Source organism: Pantherophis guttatus, chromosome 8, assembly GCF_059756535.1.
Source record: "Pantherophis guttatus breed Tessera chromosome 8, ASM5975653v1, whole genome shotgun sequence".
Lineage (NCBI taxonomy): Eukaryota > Metazoa > Chordata > Lepidosauria > Squamata > Colubridae > Pantherophis > Pantherophis guttatus.
The window spans coordinates 36769249-36786592 of record NC_142070.1 but is presented as its reverse complement, the minus strand read 5'-3'; the positions used below and the strand labels follow the sequence as shown (position 1 = coordinate 36786592).

At 35.9% G+C, this 17344-nt stretch overlaps 2 protein-coding genes across 5 annotated transcripts in view; one reads left to right on the top strand and one right to left on the bottom strand.

Moving 5' to 3' along the window:
* Positions 1–473: 473 nt before the first annotated feature.
* On the bottom strand, positions 474–14569 carry MFSD8 (major facilitator superfamily domain containing 8). Of its 2 annotated transcripts, none has more exons than XM_034401518.3 (12): positions 14231–14569; positions 11794–11885; positions 10869–10912; positions 8289–8529; positions 7344–7457; positions 6500–6644; positions 5999–6057; positions 5226–5334; positions 4434–4568; positions 4095–4198; positions 3755–4011; positions 474–2738 (listed from the first exon to the last, which is right to left on the bottom strand). In XM_034401518.3, exons 1-12 carry the CDS (start codon positions 14302–14304, stop codon positions 2523–2525), a joined length of 1590 nt encoding a protein of 529 aa, XP_034257409.1. In that variant the 5' UTR covers positions 14305–14569; the 3' UTR covers positions 474–2522. The 2 variants fall into 2 exon arrangements, with proteins under 2 accessions (XP_034257409.1, XP_034257410.1); XM_034401519.3 differs by having other exon boundaries at positions 14063–14517.
* The window catches only part of ABHD18 (abhydrolase domain containing 18), a 17905-nt gene continuing 15086 nt past the window's right edge, over positions 14526–17344 (top strand). The window contains exons 1-2 of one of the 3 annotated variants that reach the window (XM_087875014.1): positions 14526–14812; positions 15771–15815. The gene's annotated coding sequence lies outside the window, so the exon portion shown is untranslated. Of the gene's footprint in view, positions 14919–15770; positions 15816–17344 lie in introns of all 3 variants that reach the window. The other 2 variants (XM_087875016.1, XM_087875015.1) reach the window with 2 other exon arrangements.

The window sequence follows — 17344 nt, the reverse complement described above, 5'->3', positions numbered from 1 at the left end:
AAGCAGCACAGCATATTTCATGACATCAGACAGGATTAATTGCCATTTCTCTCTTCTAAAACTTTTTTTAACTTTCATTGTGAAACAGGAAGCATTAGGACTTTCATTAATATTCTCAACTGTCTTCTTTGTGAAGATCATTGTAAAATACATTGTTTCACAAATTAAAAAAATGAAAAACAGGAGAAGGAATTTTTACCATGGCTATACAGTACTGGTTTGAATCTCTATGGTGCTTCAGAGTGGAAGAAAGCACTAAAATAGTAACTATCTGCCAAATTTTGAAGTAATCCCGCTCTTTTCCACGATAACAGCTGCTCTAAAATGTTGCAAAACATATATTGGAGACCAAACCTGAAATATTGTACAGTCCTGGTTTTTGCATTGTTCACTATTGGTAGACAGTTCAGTAAAAAAAATGTAGAAATGATAATATATGCATGTATATTATATATAGAACATAAGAATGTAAAGACTTTTATGTATTTTATTTATTATGCTTTGACTTAAATGAACAGAAACAAAAACAGGTGTGCACAGAATAGAAAATGTTTTTTCAAATTTCAGATATACATATTCTGCCAAACCATTCTGGATGAGTTATGCTTTCATCTTTTAAGCAATATTATTGTACCAGGGGTATGGATGAAACAAAATCACCAGGGGTTTAACGTGATTTTTATAAAGCAGCCAAGACTGCTACGTGTTTCCCTTTCACAGTTTCCATTTGTAATATAGCCCCACACACCTGAATAATGGCCTGCCTCACCATCTTCCAATGCATTCCCTTCCCTGTTTGACCATAGATAGCGATGTGTCTACATGGGATATCCCATCACACTTTGCAGTCTTCCTAATATTTTCCTTCCCTTCCTACTACTTTCCTGATCTGTCATTGCTATATTTGACTTTTCCCCATTCTCATTACCTTCCCACCAAACAGTTCAGCCCAGATATCCGCACTTTAGTATTTTGTTGGAACAACATAGCCCTATAATATTTCATTTTGTTTCAGAATGAAACTCATTTCATTTAAGAAAACAATCAACTGATACCAGCTCTATCAGTGTATGAATTCACCATTTTCTATACCCCTATTCAAAATCTTGTTATCAAACATGTCATATAAGGTAAAGGTAAAGGTTCCCCTCGCACATATGTGCTAGTCGTTCCTAACTCTAGGGGGCGGTGCTCATCTCCAATTCAAAGCCGAAGATAAGTAAGTGATCTACAGATAAATGAAAGGGCATGCTGTGCAACCAGAATCCCACCTCTGTGACATCACAAGGGGTCTACTATATCCATTTCTCCTCCTGAGTTTCAGCAACATCTGACATCACCAGTTTTCTGATTTGTGATCTGGAAGTCCTGCTTATGAGACATGGAACTGTGCAAGATAGCTTTAAGAAGAAAAATGTTGAATTGTTAAGAAAACCAAATCTAAAATCAATTTGGTTATACTGTTGCACAATCAGGAAAAAACTTCAAGACTGGGCAATCAGCATTTAAAGTTTTTTTTCCAGTTTAATAAGATGAAGGCATTTCATAATAGGTTAAAGTTTTACTATTCAAGAAAACAGTGACTTAAGATTCTTGGTGTAATAGTGGAAACCTCAGATAACTACCTCAGTAACCTCCAATTACCGTGTTTCCTTGAAAATAAGACCCTGTCTTATATTTTTGAACCCAGAAATAAGCGCTAGGCCTTATTTTCAAGGTGATCTTATTATTTTGGGGTGCGTGGAGCAAGACGGGGCTCCTCTTGCCATCTTACCTGATTTCCAGCTCTGTCTACCTAACCCTAACCAGAGGAAATGGCGGGGACCGGCTGCTCATGTGTTTAAATATTTTCAGGGAGGGCTTATTTGGGGGGGGGGGGCTTATTTTAGTGCTCAAGATTGGGTTTATTATCCGGGGAAGTCTTATTTTCGGGAAAACATGGTATTAAATTTGAGGATTCTACTATCAGTTTTAGTGTTTATCTCTAAGTGCTGCATCAACATTTCTTATTTTTTACTTTTAATCTTGATCTTATTTGAACCATTTTTTAAAAAATATAAAATATACACTGAATGAGTGAGAAATCCCAAAATAAATTATGTGTAGCAAAATATCAGCATTAGTTTCTGCTATGTTTTACTTAAAATAAATTCAATTTAAAAAAGCCAACCAGTTATAAAAATGCATAAACAATCATTCTCATAAACTTCATTAGAATAAATAGCCTTTTTAAATTCAGTTTAAAAAGTTTCATTTAAGACATGATTCACAGAATCAATGTATTTTAAATATATCCAATGTATATAATTAGAACTAGTGCCATTTCTTAAAACTGCTCCAAAATAATAACATTTACTATATCACAGTCTGTCATTTCCACTATTAAACTGATATAAATCTGGTGGTAGAAATACTGTCAGTCCAGGTGAATGATAATTCTATGAACTATCTGCCAAAAATGCAAAATAGTGAAAAGAGCAAATAATGATTAAAGTAAAACAAGACTGAGCAGAGAGAGGTAGTTAGGAGAGCTGTTCTTGTAGGTTCTCGTATCTGACTGAAAATGCTATAAGTCTCTTGTACACCACTTCAAGTAGTAAGAGAGAAAGTACGACAATTCCACAGATGAAACCAAATGCCCAGCGGGGTCCTAAGGAACTGTAGAGTTGACTGACAAATACCGGGCCCAGAATGCGTGCACCACTTCCACAAGCAGTTAGCCATCCCATATAAATGCCCTAAAATAGATCAGATTGCGTTCAATGTTAATGACAGGTGTTAGCCCTGAAATATTCAAACAAAATCTTATTTTTCTCCCAATTTTGAAATAGCAAACTACTACCATCATCGTCATCATTAGTAATAATAGCAATAGCAGTATTAGGATTTATGAGATGGCCTGATTGTCAAGCAACTCGAGGTGGCATATAAACTAAATTAAAAATAATATAATATTAAAAGAACAAATTATCAAACAACCTATAAGGAAATACAAAATTTAAAACAGATTGTAGCATATTCAAAAATTAATGAAACTCCTCTGCCCAAGGCCTGATGGAAGATCTAGATCTCTATAGGATAACAATAATAGCTTTTAGTAAAATTGGTTGCTGCTCCAAAAAAATCTCACTGTCCCTCATACACAAAACATTCAGTAGCTCAGCTTTACTAAAAAGTTTGATAATCTGAAGGGATAAAAAAATTATTTAATGAAATAAGACAGGGGTGTCAAACTCGATTTCTCCACAAGGTTCTCCATCAGGGTTGTGTTTGACCTGGCGGGGCAGGGAGGCATGGCCAGCTCAACATCACTCTTGTTGGGGCCGCCTGTGGCGACCCAAGCACTCTACCAGCAAAACGGACTCCCGATCTCCATTTTTGGCTGCAATGGCCTCCTGCAACCCTCTGCCAGCGAAAACAGAGCTCAGGAGCATGCAGCCATCCCAAGCTCCATTTTCGCTGGCAGAGGCACTGCGGGCCAGTCCTTCACTGTTTCCAAGGCAGCCCATATCTAAGCCTTGAGTTTGACACTCTTGAAATAAGACTATTACAGGAAGCAATTTATAGCTGTACTCCACCAAATCATGTGAGCTAGATGATAAAATATACTGATACTATGTAGTTTTATCGCTTAACCAAAGCATGACAAAAAAAAAAAAAACAATTCCAAGCTCAGTAATCTACCACTTAGCAACTTGTTTGCCAAAACTGTTAAACTTGTTTAAAAACGTATCCGCCTAAATTTAAATCTTACCTGAGGTGTTGGTCCTAAAATTTTTGAATATAGAGTATATGACATCACATTACAGGCTGGATATCCCAATCCTATTAGAATGTCAGAAGTGATATACTGGCCCAGATGAATTACTGGAGTATAACTGCACCAAGATTGTATACTAGGACATCCTGTTGCTTCAGCTGTATTATTGGATGAAAATTCAATTTGTGACATCCACAAAAATGCAAAGGTTTCACCAAAGATCTTTCCTGGAGTAGAATTATTCCTTATGTCTGAAAACATACAAATAAATACTATATATGGCCACATATATTCGTCAAATATCTTAAAATAATTCAAACATTTAAATTTATACCTGCCCATTGGATATTAGGTAACTGATTCCCCCAAGGCAACAGAACAAAGAATCCAACCAAGATAATGACTAGACCTCCATAGAGGATTGCACGTTCACCAATCCTGTTGAATAATGAAAACTAAAATTACAGTACCTATATTTTATCCAAGGAAAATTTTCCATATTGAAACCCTGAGTCCTTTGTTCGTAATGATTTAAGAATCAGTGATATTACATAAATTTATCACTATTAGAGAATGCATTTACATACAGCCATTTGGATTCTAGGACTTATCCCTTTTTTTGAAACCAGATTTTTGTGAAAATATACTGAAACAGTATAACTTGAAATATTACCTTTTAGAAAGTTCTTTAACTGCTAAAAACACAACCACTGATTCGATGCCAACAGCACCAAGAATTAAGCCATTGACAAACACTGCTTTTTTTCTGGTCCATGCATACATATCCATTGTTAATGGTGTAGCTATGCTAAAAATACAATAAAAGATGTATTAAATTAAATATAGTAAAGAACTTTCTGAACTTCAGTGTTCACCAACTATCTAATTGTAACTAACAACTCTGAAACTGAACAAAAACTGCATGAAGCATTTATACTAATAGCATAATACAAAAATCAAGTGCTATGAATAGAAATGTTTCAAATTCAAAATCATTTAAAGAAAGATACTGGTCCTTCAAAAAAAAAATTCAACAATAAAATACAAATTAAAAACTCAACTTGTGATTTATTCTGAATTCTGAACATAAAATTAATTTCATTACACATACACATACAGGCTAGAAATCAGGAAACCATGAGTTCAGTTCCATTTTAGCCAAGACAGCCAGTTGGGTGACCCACCTGACAGGATTGTTGTGGGGGAAAATAGGAGAAAGATGTGTGGGATATGTGTTTGAGTTATATGTAAAACATAATAAGTAATAAAGGTGAGATATAAATAAATAAATAAGACCCCAAGTTGGATGGCTGATAAGTGATAATTCATGTATGTCTGGATGTATTAAATCTGTTATGGTAGTAAGAAAAAGCTATTGTAGGAAATGTTGCAGCAGACTTTATTCACAAAATTATGAAGAAATGTAAGAAAGATTATTTTAAAAAAAAAAACACCAAATACTTACGTTTCAAAAACTGCAAAAATAAATAGAATAACAAAGAAAAGAATGTTTGTTGATACCACAGCCACATGATCAATGTATCGCTGATTATCTTGAACCACTTCATTATTTTCTGTATTTTAAAAAAAGTTAATCAATAAAATAAAGACCTCCATAGCATTGATACAGATGCAATTATTTTATTTTGAGAAAATCTTAGTTCATGCAATATGTATGAGTTTTATGGACATAAAGGAGATGCAGCTCCGTTAGCCCTCTTTAATGGCAGAACAAGACAGAAAGCTCTAGCTAAGTATAATTTCCCATTTCATTAGAACATGGTATTACAGCTGATGAATTATAATTAACTGCACCTTTCCAATTTATTGCATGAAAAAAGAGCAAAATACTAGAGTTTGTGAATGTTGTTAGTCACCTTAACATGACAAATAAAATTCAAGCTATGCATTTACACAACTTTGTGTTGTGCATTAGTTGCACCCTTTCCTGGATCAGGAGTCCCTGCGCTCAGTCTCTCAAGCCCTGGTCATCTCATGTTTGAACTACTGCAATGTGCTCTATATAGGGCTGCAGATATATTCCTATCCACGACAAATTGCAATCATTAGTGCGTGCTTATGAACCACCAAATCTAATAAATTTGATCTGAAATTGCAGTTAATTGCTCATACTTGAGACATATATCCCAAAAGCTATCGCCTACATCCTTCACACATTATCATTTGACACTATTCCTACCTATATCAGCAAGTATATCAAAACATATTTAAAATTACCTTCAGTTTCAGTATTAATACTATTTTGTGGTCGTCCCATGTCATCTACCTGATGTTCTCTAAAAATTAAGAGATTGTGTGAAACAATAATTAAATATGCCAAAGAAACTTTCAATATAATTGACAGTTTTGTGTTGAAACAATGTTATCTGGCACAATTCTTTGTTAATTCAATTATGCAACTTATCTTGTTTATGGATCAAGTCTTATAAACACTCTGCATAAATAACTTGAGAACAGAATAGAAACACTTGTATGTTATTTTAGAAATTTATACTCATTGATAAGATTTAATAAATTTATCAAACTAAGATCTACTGCAATATTATTGATCAAGAAATACTAAAAACAACTAACAAAATCCACAAATTACTCTTCATTTTTTTCTTGGTTCATAATAAGAACTAAAGAAAATACATGGACTAAGAAGAACAGAGATTTTATATACAAATTGAAAGACCTTTCTTTTAAACATTCAGAACTTTTTAAATTTTCAATTACCTAAATATAGCAATTATCAGAACAATATTAATAATTCCTAGAAGACTTCCAAATAAAACTGGAGCTGTGTACATGTTCAACTGAAGATAAATTGTTTTCCATGAGATTCCATTTTCCCCAATAAGTGAAAAGAGAGTCTGAAAAACTAATAGAAAATATAAGTTTATACAACTGGATTTTAACAGTAAGTATGCCTGAAGTTTTTATTTATATATATATATATATATATATTTGTCTATGTAAGTTTTCATGGGTATATATGTGTGTATAGTTAATATTTCGGGTTTCTTCCCGTGTAAGGGGATATGTTCACAATTACACGGGAAGAAACCCAAAATATTAACTACACACACACACATATATATATAAATGTATATATTTTGTATATAAGTGTATATATGTGTGTGTGTGTATATATATATATGTTATATTTATATATATAAATTTTAATGCAGCAGCTAAAAATCGAATGTATTAACTAAATGAAAAAAAATCAATTAGTAAAGTGTTCAACTTCTGATAAAAAAAATCCTAAATAATAAGTTACATACCCGTAGTTCTTTTAGTAGTTTATATTAATATTTTTCCTTGACATGCACTGCTTCAAATTTTATTTATCAATAAACTGTAAAAAAAACTAAATGAAAATTGGAGTCTGAAATCAAATTGGAACCACATTCTGTTCCTTAAACTCAAGCCCTATTTATAAATAGTCCTGTACTATTACTATGGTTTTATATAACAAATTAAAGTTTAAATATGTACACATAGATTAAAAAATTTTTATCCTGCAACTGATTAATGAATCACTTGAAGAAAATGAGAATACAATGTAGGTTTGTACCTGGTCCCAGTATGAATCCCACTGCCTGGCAAGCACTAGTGTTTGCCATGGCATTAGTTCTTTCAGTAAGAGAGGTGGCACCAGCAATATATGAGCGAACTACTGCTACATTTCCTAAAACAAAACAAAACAATGTTTATCTGGAAAACCTACGGCACATATCTATTTTTAATCATATGCATAACGTAGCTAAAAGCCCAACAGTATAGTATGCAAAATCTTGGTCTTTTGTCTGCTCACCAAATCTATTTTTAATAGGTCTCGTTATTACAGAAATTAATAACTAAAAAGATGCAAAAGAACCTTTATCGTGAAAACAATTAGTCAGAAATATCAATGAGCTTGAGAAAATCTTTTAGAAACTTGTAATTAATCAGAAATAATTATTTCATAGCATCACTCAGGTGTGAAATCTGAGTAAATTACCTTTGAGCAACTGTAGTAAGTTCCTTGCAATTTTTTTCAGATGAGAAAAATCCCTAAACTTAATATGACTACCGGTAGTACTTTTAGACTGATATCTTAGGGAATCTTTATTACGCTGATGAGTCTATTACTTAGAATACTGTACTTTGTGGTACCTCAATTTAGGAGACTCTCTAATCCTACAGAAAGCCATGGCACAAGTACCGTGTTTCCCCAAAAATAAGACCCTGAATTTTTTTGAACCCTGAAATAAGCACTTGGCTTATTGCCATGCACTCAAAAGCCCAATTGGGCTTATTATCTTATTTTGGGGAAAACAGGATTCTGGAAAAACCTTTCAATCTATATGTTGAGACAATCAGTAGGATTATACTTTTACTCAAGAGGTTCTCAGTGCCAACTTGTTGGGGTAGAAGGGATCTCAAGGGCCTGAGATTTTGATTTCTCTAACGAATAGTTGAATTGCCTTAAATACATGTAGCTACGAATCTAGCAAACTTTAAATATTTATAAAATTACCTGCGCCAAATCCCACCAATGCTCGAGCAGCTAGCATGTAGTATTTGTTGTGTGAAGGGGGCAAATGGACATAAGCATAGAGGAAATTGGCAGCTATTGAAATAGCAGTTGAAACCACAAGAGGTTCTCTTCTTGGCCTGCAATTAGACCACGTTCCAAAGAATGGAGAAGCTATCATCTGACCAATGCTATATGAAGCAATAATCCAGCCCAAAAAACTTGGATTTGCAGTTTTATCTATCTATGGAAATCATAAACACAATTTCAACAATATTTTATTAATCAATAGGATACCGTAATTAAAAATATTCAAGTCTAAGAGATATTATGCTACTAAAATATAGGTAAATGTTAACGAAGAGAACATTTTTAATTACAAGGTTAAATTAGAGAATCGCATTTATATATTAAATCTTGCAGACTATTAGTTGGTAAATTAAGCTTATTAATAACTTATAGAATAACAGTAAACTAGTATGGAAACTGACTTAAGTTTAAATTTAAAACTAGTCTATCAAGACTACCTTCCCACATTATAATAATTACAAAAATAGTGTTTTTAGCAGCATCACTATAAGTAGATAAGAATACACATTCCAAATTGTAAATGAATGGTTACTGAATAATTTATATATCATTGGGTGGCTGGTACAGTTTGAAAAGAATCAATGGCAAAAAATATTTTGAAGGGTTGGTGTCATGCATTTTCCTCTTTTTCTTTATTACTTAGATTTATAAACATCTTTTGCTCCAGAACTTAAAAATGGCAATCAAAACATCAATGCTCTAGAATAGGTTAGGGTGAAGATATTGATTTGCTCAAAGTCACCCAATCAGCTTCCATAACTGACAATGGACTTCAGCCTGGTCCTCCATATCCTAGTTCAACACCTAAACCATGGGTCTGCAAACTTAAACACTCAAAGAGCCATTTGGACCCGTTTCCCACAGGAAAAAAACACCGGGAGCCACAAAACCTTCCCATGACTGACTATTTCTTGACTGGCCACAAAACTAGCATATGTAGTTGAATTAAACGTTCTGTTTTCTTCTGAAACCGGGAGTTGAAAAGCTCAATAAATCGCGTGCCGGCAGTGTTGCACATTGGCGGTTGTGACATATATTTTGAGTGCCAGGGAGCCACAGCATAGGGGTGAAAGAGCCACATGTGGCTCCAGAGCCATAGGTTGCTGACCCCTGACCTAAACTGTTGCACTTCAGTATGATTCTATTATAGCTGTTCCTCTTTTCCATAAGATGATTCTCTGAAAATTATGATGTTGGTCCTCTTTAATTGTGTTGTAACTCAACTGATTCCACCATTACACTAAAATCTAAACTCTCCTATATCTTACCATTTTATATTTCTCCAGAAAATAATTACAATGGTTGCTGTGTCCTGGGGCCATATGACCACCTTTTGCAATCTTCTGACAAGCAAAATCATTGGGAAGACAGATTCACTTAACAACCGTGTTACTAACTTAACAATTGCAGTGATTCACTTAACCACTGTGCTAAGAAAGATCATAAAATGGGGCAAAACTCACATAGCTGTCCTGCTTAGCAACTGACGTTTTCGGCTCAATTGTGGTCTTAAATCAAGGATTATCTGTACATTATGTAAAATAATATTTGAACAAAAAGATTTATTTTATTGATAAGGCCTATAGGCCATTGTAATAACTATGCAATTCTCCCTCCATAATCTGGATTTTTAAAAAATCAAATCAGAACCATAAATCTCAATGTAAAACCAGGAAATAATTTCAATTCATTCCCCTCAATTAAAATTATTTCATTAGTAGAGGAGAAAGATGGGGGGATATACAATTCCATCCTTAAAATACTACTTTATTTCTATACTACCCTTCCCAGCTCATGGAAATTTAATTTTACATACACTAAAACAAAACAGATTAAGACATAACGTACGCTAAAACAACTATCATGAAAGCCAGACTAAAATAGTGAATCTTTATATGAATTTGAAGGCCTGTAAATATGGAACCATGATATTAATAAGGATTGCTTTCTACACTCCATGGGCAAAAACTCATAAAAGTCTCTTCTAAGTCTCCACCAACCCAGAAGCCAAGACTTACAATCATTGTCTGTTCCAGACTTTCTTCTTCAAAATTTGAAATAGAAAACAGCAATTTGGACACGGCAAATTATTTGCCCATGTTCCCCACAAAAAAACCAAAGTTAAATATAATGATCATATGTATTTTAAGCACTATAAATAATTATCTTTTCATTTGGCTGAATAAACTCATAGCATTACTTTATTATTTAGTACTTCAAATTACTGTTGATCCCTGGCAACTGCCTGGACAAGTCTCTGCAGTTTTCTTGGTAATGTTTTTTGAAATGATTTACCAATGCCTTCTTCCTACAGTTGAAAGAGAGGAAGTGGCCCAAGGTCAATCAGCTGCTTAGTGCTGAGAGCAGGACTAGAACTCAATAGTATCATAGTTTCTACTGTAGCTTGCTGCTTTAATCATGACACCATACCACTGCAGCTGTCAGATGCCTAAGTTAACATCATGTAAATAAAAATTTAGGTGATTCACAAACCTGTTGAAGATAGGGCCATATTGACATAATGACAATAGAGAAACCTGCAACATAAAGTACTTTAGTTATTTTTCTCTAGTACTTTTTTGCCATCTACTGATCATATTCAGAGAAATAAAATTATGGAATTCCATACAAAAACCAGGAAATTATTTTGGAAAAAGTATGTATGTATCTTCCTAAAATATCTACCTTCAAGAAAGAGGAATTCAGTCAGTAGTAGGTGCATATGTGGAACTGCTTACATGGAACTATATCACTATGAAAACTCTTTAATGTATTGTATACATTATTCAGTTTCTTTTAATGAAAGACAAAAGACTTCATTATTTATCATCCATTATACAAGATGATCCAGAAAACTAGAATTCATACCATTTTACCACAAACCACAATATTAAGACAAAGTCAAGATAACTACATAGGACAGTTTATGAACACTGACTTTTTTTTAAAACAGTGAGGAACACAGTGGAATATCTAACCCCAATCAAATTCCAATATACTAAGAACTACATAGTCTACATGTTACAACAGATACTTTGTTGCATTACCTCCCTAACTATGGCCACAGGACATATTGGAAATAGAACCATGCTATTGATTCTGCTGGTGAGCATTTACTTCAGCCAGGCTTAATTCCACCTGGTCCTACAAGTTTATGAACAAGTTCCTGAATTTGCTTATTGCGACAGTTGTTCTTCCTTTGGTGCTAGTTTATAATGCTATTGTCTAATATTACTTTGTTTTTGTTAAATCCTACATACTGAGTATATTTAACTTACAAATGAGCCCCCCAAAATTAAATAAAACACAGTTCGCTCTATAAGGAATTTCTATACAATATTTTAATTAATATCCAATGAAGTAACAAGAAACAGTATTATATTAAAACACTGATGACTGGTTAGCAAATTTTACAAACCAACACTGCTGAAGAACATTGTAAGATACATTATTCGAATGGATCTCCACCGGCTCTTGTATTGTTGCAATGTTTCCGTAACATCTTTAGATCTGTAATAAACAATATTGTAATATTAATGAGATTAATATTAACATGTCAAATATTCAGCATTCTTCAACAAATTCTTTATTCAAGTGTTAGGACTATATGTTGTTATATTTACATTTAGTCATTTATTCCTACCTTTGTATGATTGAAATCATTCTCTGATGCATGTCATCATATATTGGCAATGTCCCGTTCTGGTTTTACAACAATCAAATTCAACAACTGCTATACAAAGCATGAAATGGACACAAATCTGATATCAGAATGAATTTCAATACAGACAAATGCTAAATCTTAAATTTGGGTAGAAAATAACAAAGACATGAGAATAAGATGTGGAGGATCACACCGGAGAGCAGTTTATGCATAAAGAGGTTTAAAGTTGATACAGCAAATGTTTAGAGGATAGTGCTGATTGGAATATATAGATGTCAGTTCCAATCCCTAGTCATATTTAGACCTCCAGCTATCCCAGCTGAGAACAAAGTGAGCTGACAGGTTTGTATGATGTTTGTATGATTTGGAGAGGGGAAGCACCTGGGCATATGGGATGAGGGCACTGAATGCTGGGCAAATGCATTACATAAAAATGGTTACATTATCTGGAGGTGATATGGAGTCCTTTGACCTGGAGGAAGAATGTGGGTGTCGAGGTTCTGGGGTGTTAAGGAGGAAGCAGGCAATAACTTTGTCAGGAGGAAACAAAGAAATTGAAGAGACTTTTAACATTGATGTCAACCCCTTTGATATAGGCCAGGGCAAGAAATATTGGCATGCAATTTGCAAGAATACCCTGTATGAAACAAGATGATGACCCAATCACTATTTGTAAGCTGGGTGGCCATATAAACTTATGAAAGATAAATACATAAATACAATCCTAGGCTGTATACACAAGTCAGGGGTGAAATCTAAAATTTGTTACTACCGGTTCTGTGGGCGTGGCTTGGTGGTGGTGGGGTAATGTGATTGGGTGAGTGTGGCCAATTTTTAAAAAACTTTTAAAACCATTTTTTACATGTAAAACCATGTAAAAAAATGCTTTCAAAGGCTCTAAAAGTTTTTTTCTTTTAAATGGCTCTGGCGATCCAAGCTGAGTTGCCTGATTAACAGGCAACTCAGCTGGGATCGTCAGAGCTTGGATCCTCAGAGCCATTTAAAAGGGGAAAAAAAGGCTCTGATGATTGCGTGGCTCAGCTGGGCATGGGGGGGCGGGGGCAGGGATTTTTGCTACTGGTTCTCCGAACTGCCCGCCGCCATTGCTACCTACTCACCCGAGCGGGTCCAAACCGGGAACATTTCACCCCTGACAAAAGTATTTGCAAGAGCAGGAGTATAGCTCCTCTCTAATTTGCATTGGACAGGAAGCATCTACAGTACTGTGCTTTAAGAAGGTAAGGGTCACAGGAGGGCTTGGACTGTCAGGAATTTAAGGTGCCACACTAGTCTTACTCCCTAAGATTAATCAGGTTTCCCTCTAGGGAAATAGATAGATAGATAGATGACACACACACATATATACGTACACCTTAATACACTCAATGTTATGCAATAAACACCATAAAAAGCACTATTCAATATTACCATATGGCAGAGGTCTCCAACCATACAACTTTAAGACTTGTAGACTTGAGTTCCTAGAATTCCTCAGCCAGCCATTCTGGGAGTTGAAGTCCACAAGTCTTCAAGTTGTCAAGGTTGGAGACACCTGTCATACAATATTCTGAAAACTCTGAGAGACCTGAAATTTATATTTAAAAAAACAATTAAAATGTCTGTTTCAAGTACACACACACTCCATTTAAAAATATGCAAAAACACCTACTGTACCTTATCAATAAACAGCCTTGACCTTCCTACATATTTTATTAACAATGCAACAGACAGTAGGTCAAAAATCTATTAAGATTATATAACCCAGATGTATTTATTTAGCCTAGATGTCACGCAATCTGATATACAACACTAATAAAACACATTATACATAAATACAAATACCATGTATCATTTATATTAAACAGACATCACCGATTTTAACGCCGATAGCATATCACCATCAGTTGTTTTGGTTTCTTATATTCATGTAGCTATTTTGCAACGCGTATTGTCATCTGAGCTTCAAAGCTAATTTCACTAGCACTACACTACACATTACTGTAGACCTCTCCTTCTTACGCACCAAGGCGAGCAGCTTGCGAGGAAGGTTAATTTATTTATACTACAATTCTCCGCATCTTCAGCGTGAGACAACTTGAGGTGCAGAGGATTTTGCCTTGGACTCCATCGCTTCTGGAGTCCAAGTGGATCCCCTGGCAAATAAGACCCGAGAGCGGTGGCCCCTATGCACCTTTCGTCTCCGTCTCCGTTCAAAAGAGGCTGCTCCCAGTCCTCGCTTGCGGGCTCCAGAACAGCAGCAGCCATGGCCGACTTCGAAACCTCCGAGTTTCAACCTCTCACATACGCAGAGCCAACCCTCCTACATACTCCCTCTGGCGAGGGAGCACCCGAACCCTCGCCTCGGCTTTCTTCCTCGGCTGACTGTCACGTGGCCAAACAGCAAGCACAATAAAGCGAGTCAAGGCAACTGCATATGACAAGCAGTACTTGGACTACAAAGCGAGAAAGGGGGAGGGGGCAACTCTGATCACGTGCCGGGGGAGCCATTGGTAGAGTCGGCCACCACCCTCCCGCTCCTCGCTTTTTAAAAACCGTCGTTGAGGCTCTCGCGAGAGTAGGGGGGGGGAGAGGGGAGGGAAACGAGAAGCGGCGACCTTCTGCCTGTTTCTCCACCCCCTTTTCATTCAGTCGGGAGCGACGTTGAGCTGGGTGGTTCGGCGTTGTGGATGGTGGAGCTAGGCGGCGAGAAGTGGGGTGGGAAGAGCAAGGGCATTACGGAAAGGTGCTCCGCGGCAATTCTCCCGGTGTTCCCGTAGGTTCGCTCTTTCTTCCGAAGGGGACAGGCATGCCCCGTCTGACGCCGCCTGTCCTGAGGTTGTGGGGTCCCTTAAAGTCGTGATTGTGAGAAATTAGTTGAGGTGACCTCTCTGATGTCCAAAAACTAAACGGCGAATAAAACGACAGGGGCGGGTTTTACATAGAAGGGAGGCTATTTCCAGCATGGTATTCTCTTGCCCAAGACTTCCTGAGGAAAAGAATGGACTGTAAAACAGGCCGAAGTATCATTTTTAGGCGGTTGTCGAATTTCACGTTACATTTCTGCTGTGCCCATTTTCGTGAAGTAGATTGCAGTCTTTTGTACTCTTGACTTGTGAATGGGCTTATCACGTGCCGTGAAATTGTGGGGAGGGAGTCGGGGGGGGGATTGTGCGCTAGGAATGTGGTGCTTCATGGATTTTGAACCCTTGCGTAGCGCCAGCCAAAGTGTGAGGGTGATTTGGTTGATATACGGACAGGGCAGGTTGGCCCTTCTTTTTATACTGTTTTAATTTTCCCCATTGGAACAAAGTAATTTATTTTATTTTATTTATTTATTTATTTGTCGAGTACATATTAGATAATATATATAAGTATAAGCATGAATTGAATACATAAAATGAATACAATTAAAGGGAACATTAAGACAGGGACGGTAGGCACGCTGGTGCTCTTATGCATGGTACATTTATATCTTTTATATCTTTTATGGCAGTACTACCATAAATGAATTAGCTAAAGTAATTGTAATGCTACTCAAACAAGCTACCTAAATTTGCTTGAAATCATTTAAAAAAGTAACTTAATAGTTCTAATATCGCATATAAATCTAAAAAAATTGCGAGATTTACTCCAAGAATGTCTAATTGATATTAGTAGATAGCATAGTGTCTCGTTTACTGAGTTATACACTGAACAGCATTTGGATTTTGTCTCATTATTTGAATCAACAGATACAATGAAGATACTTGACAGGATTGAACTACCAAGATTGACAGGTAGGAGCATTTACAACTATTGGCTATCTGAGAACCTTGTAATACAAATGTTTGGATATGTATTTTTTTTCTGTAGAAAAATGAGGATCTTGATTTCTCCCTGTGTTAAATAACATTATTTATCACATTGTTTTCAAGGTTGTTACAATGTATTCCTCACTTACTTTTCTCTCCATTGAATTTCATTTTGTTAGATAGGACCATTGTTCAATTCTGTCGAGATCTATCTGGATCTTGAGCCTATCTTCTGGAGGACTGGCTGCTTCTGCCAGCTTGGTGTCATCTGCAAATTTGATTATTTTCCCCCCCTCATCTAAATTGTTTATAAAGATATTGAAGAGAACTGGGCCTAAAACAGAACCTTGGGGTATCCATTGCTTCCTTCCCTCCTTTAGCTGTAGTTTCATTAAGGGCTACATGTTGAATGCAGTTGGTCAGCCTTAATAATAATGCATTTGGTGGTGATGCTGTCTATGTCACAGTTTTCTAGCTTACCAAGAAGTAGGTTTGCCTTACTGAAATCTAAATATACTATATCCACAGCATTTGCTGCACAATAGAGTGTATGTTTAGTAGTGTCTTGGTCTTAGTGTTGTGGTCACATAAGAATGCATGCACTGGAATTTGGGCAAAGCTATTCATTTATATTGGACGTTTGCTTACCCTGATACATAGGTATTCTCCCTCCCTCGCCTCGCTGCATATTCTACACATTGTCCCAATCCTATGCCTTCCTCATCCCCTGTGCGCTGTCCCTGAGCCTCGCTCTCACCCACTCTTGCTGACCCCTACCATCCCTCCCTCACATACTCCCTTCCTGGACATCTTTCCCGAGCCTAGCCAAGGCACCCTCACACAATCTCCCCAACCCTTGCTGCACTTCCCTTGCACTCACTGCCATCCAGCAGCAACTACTTTCCTGGGACTTGCAACTTCCTGCTGGTTTACCCACTTATCTGTTCGGTGGAAGCCAGCAAGAAGTTGCATTGCCTAATGACTGACCGTGGGATTTGGTTAACAGCAGCAATCAAGACTGCCAAGATTACTATTGTTAAGTGATGTCAGCTTTTTGACCACACCACTTTGCAATGGAAATTCTGTCTCAATTGCCATTGTAAATTGAGGATTACTTTTATTACTAAATCTTAATTTGTTGTTATATATGTGATAAAACAAATAATTAAGTTACAAGTTTAATTTTTACGTCAGATTTCTGAAGTTTTCCGTTGGAAGCAGGGAAAGGTTGTTTAAATTCAGTGAAGAGTAAACCATTTCAGTTTACAAGAAATGGTTGCAAGAAAGCAATTGCACTAGTGAAATATTAACCAAGCATTGACAGCATACCAAAGGATAAAATAGCTTGTTATTGTTTGCTTTGCCTGATAAATGTAGATGAACATTATACTGGTATTTAATTTTAGTCAAGAGTTCCTCCCACTCATTAAAATAGTGCACTTTAGTTGTATAGATAGTCTTTGACTTACAACCATTTGTTTAGTGACTTTTCAAAGTTACAATAGCACTGACAA

Bases quoted from the DNA above. Each gene is read 5' to 3' on its own strand.
- MFSD8 (XM_034401518.3), bottom strand. From the start codon at position 14,304: ATGGCTGCTGCTGTTCTGGAGCCCGCAAGCGAGGACTGGGAGCAGCCT. The intron at 8,530-10,868 runs GTTTGTGAATCA...TGATTTCCATAG, and splicing joins TATGGCCCTATCTTCAACAG to ATAGATAAAACTGCAAATCC. The intron at 4,012-4,094 runs GTATAAATTTAA...GTATGTTTTCAG, and splicing joins ACCTAATATCCAATGGGCAG to ACATAAGGAATAATTCTACT.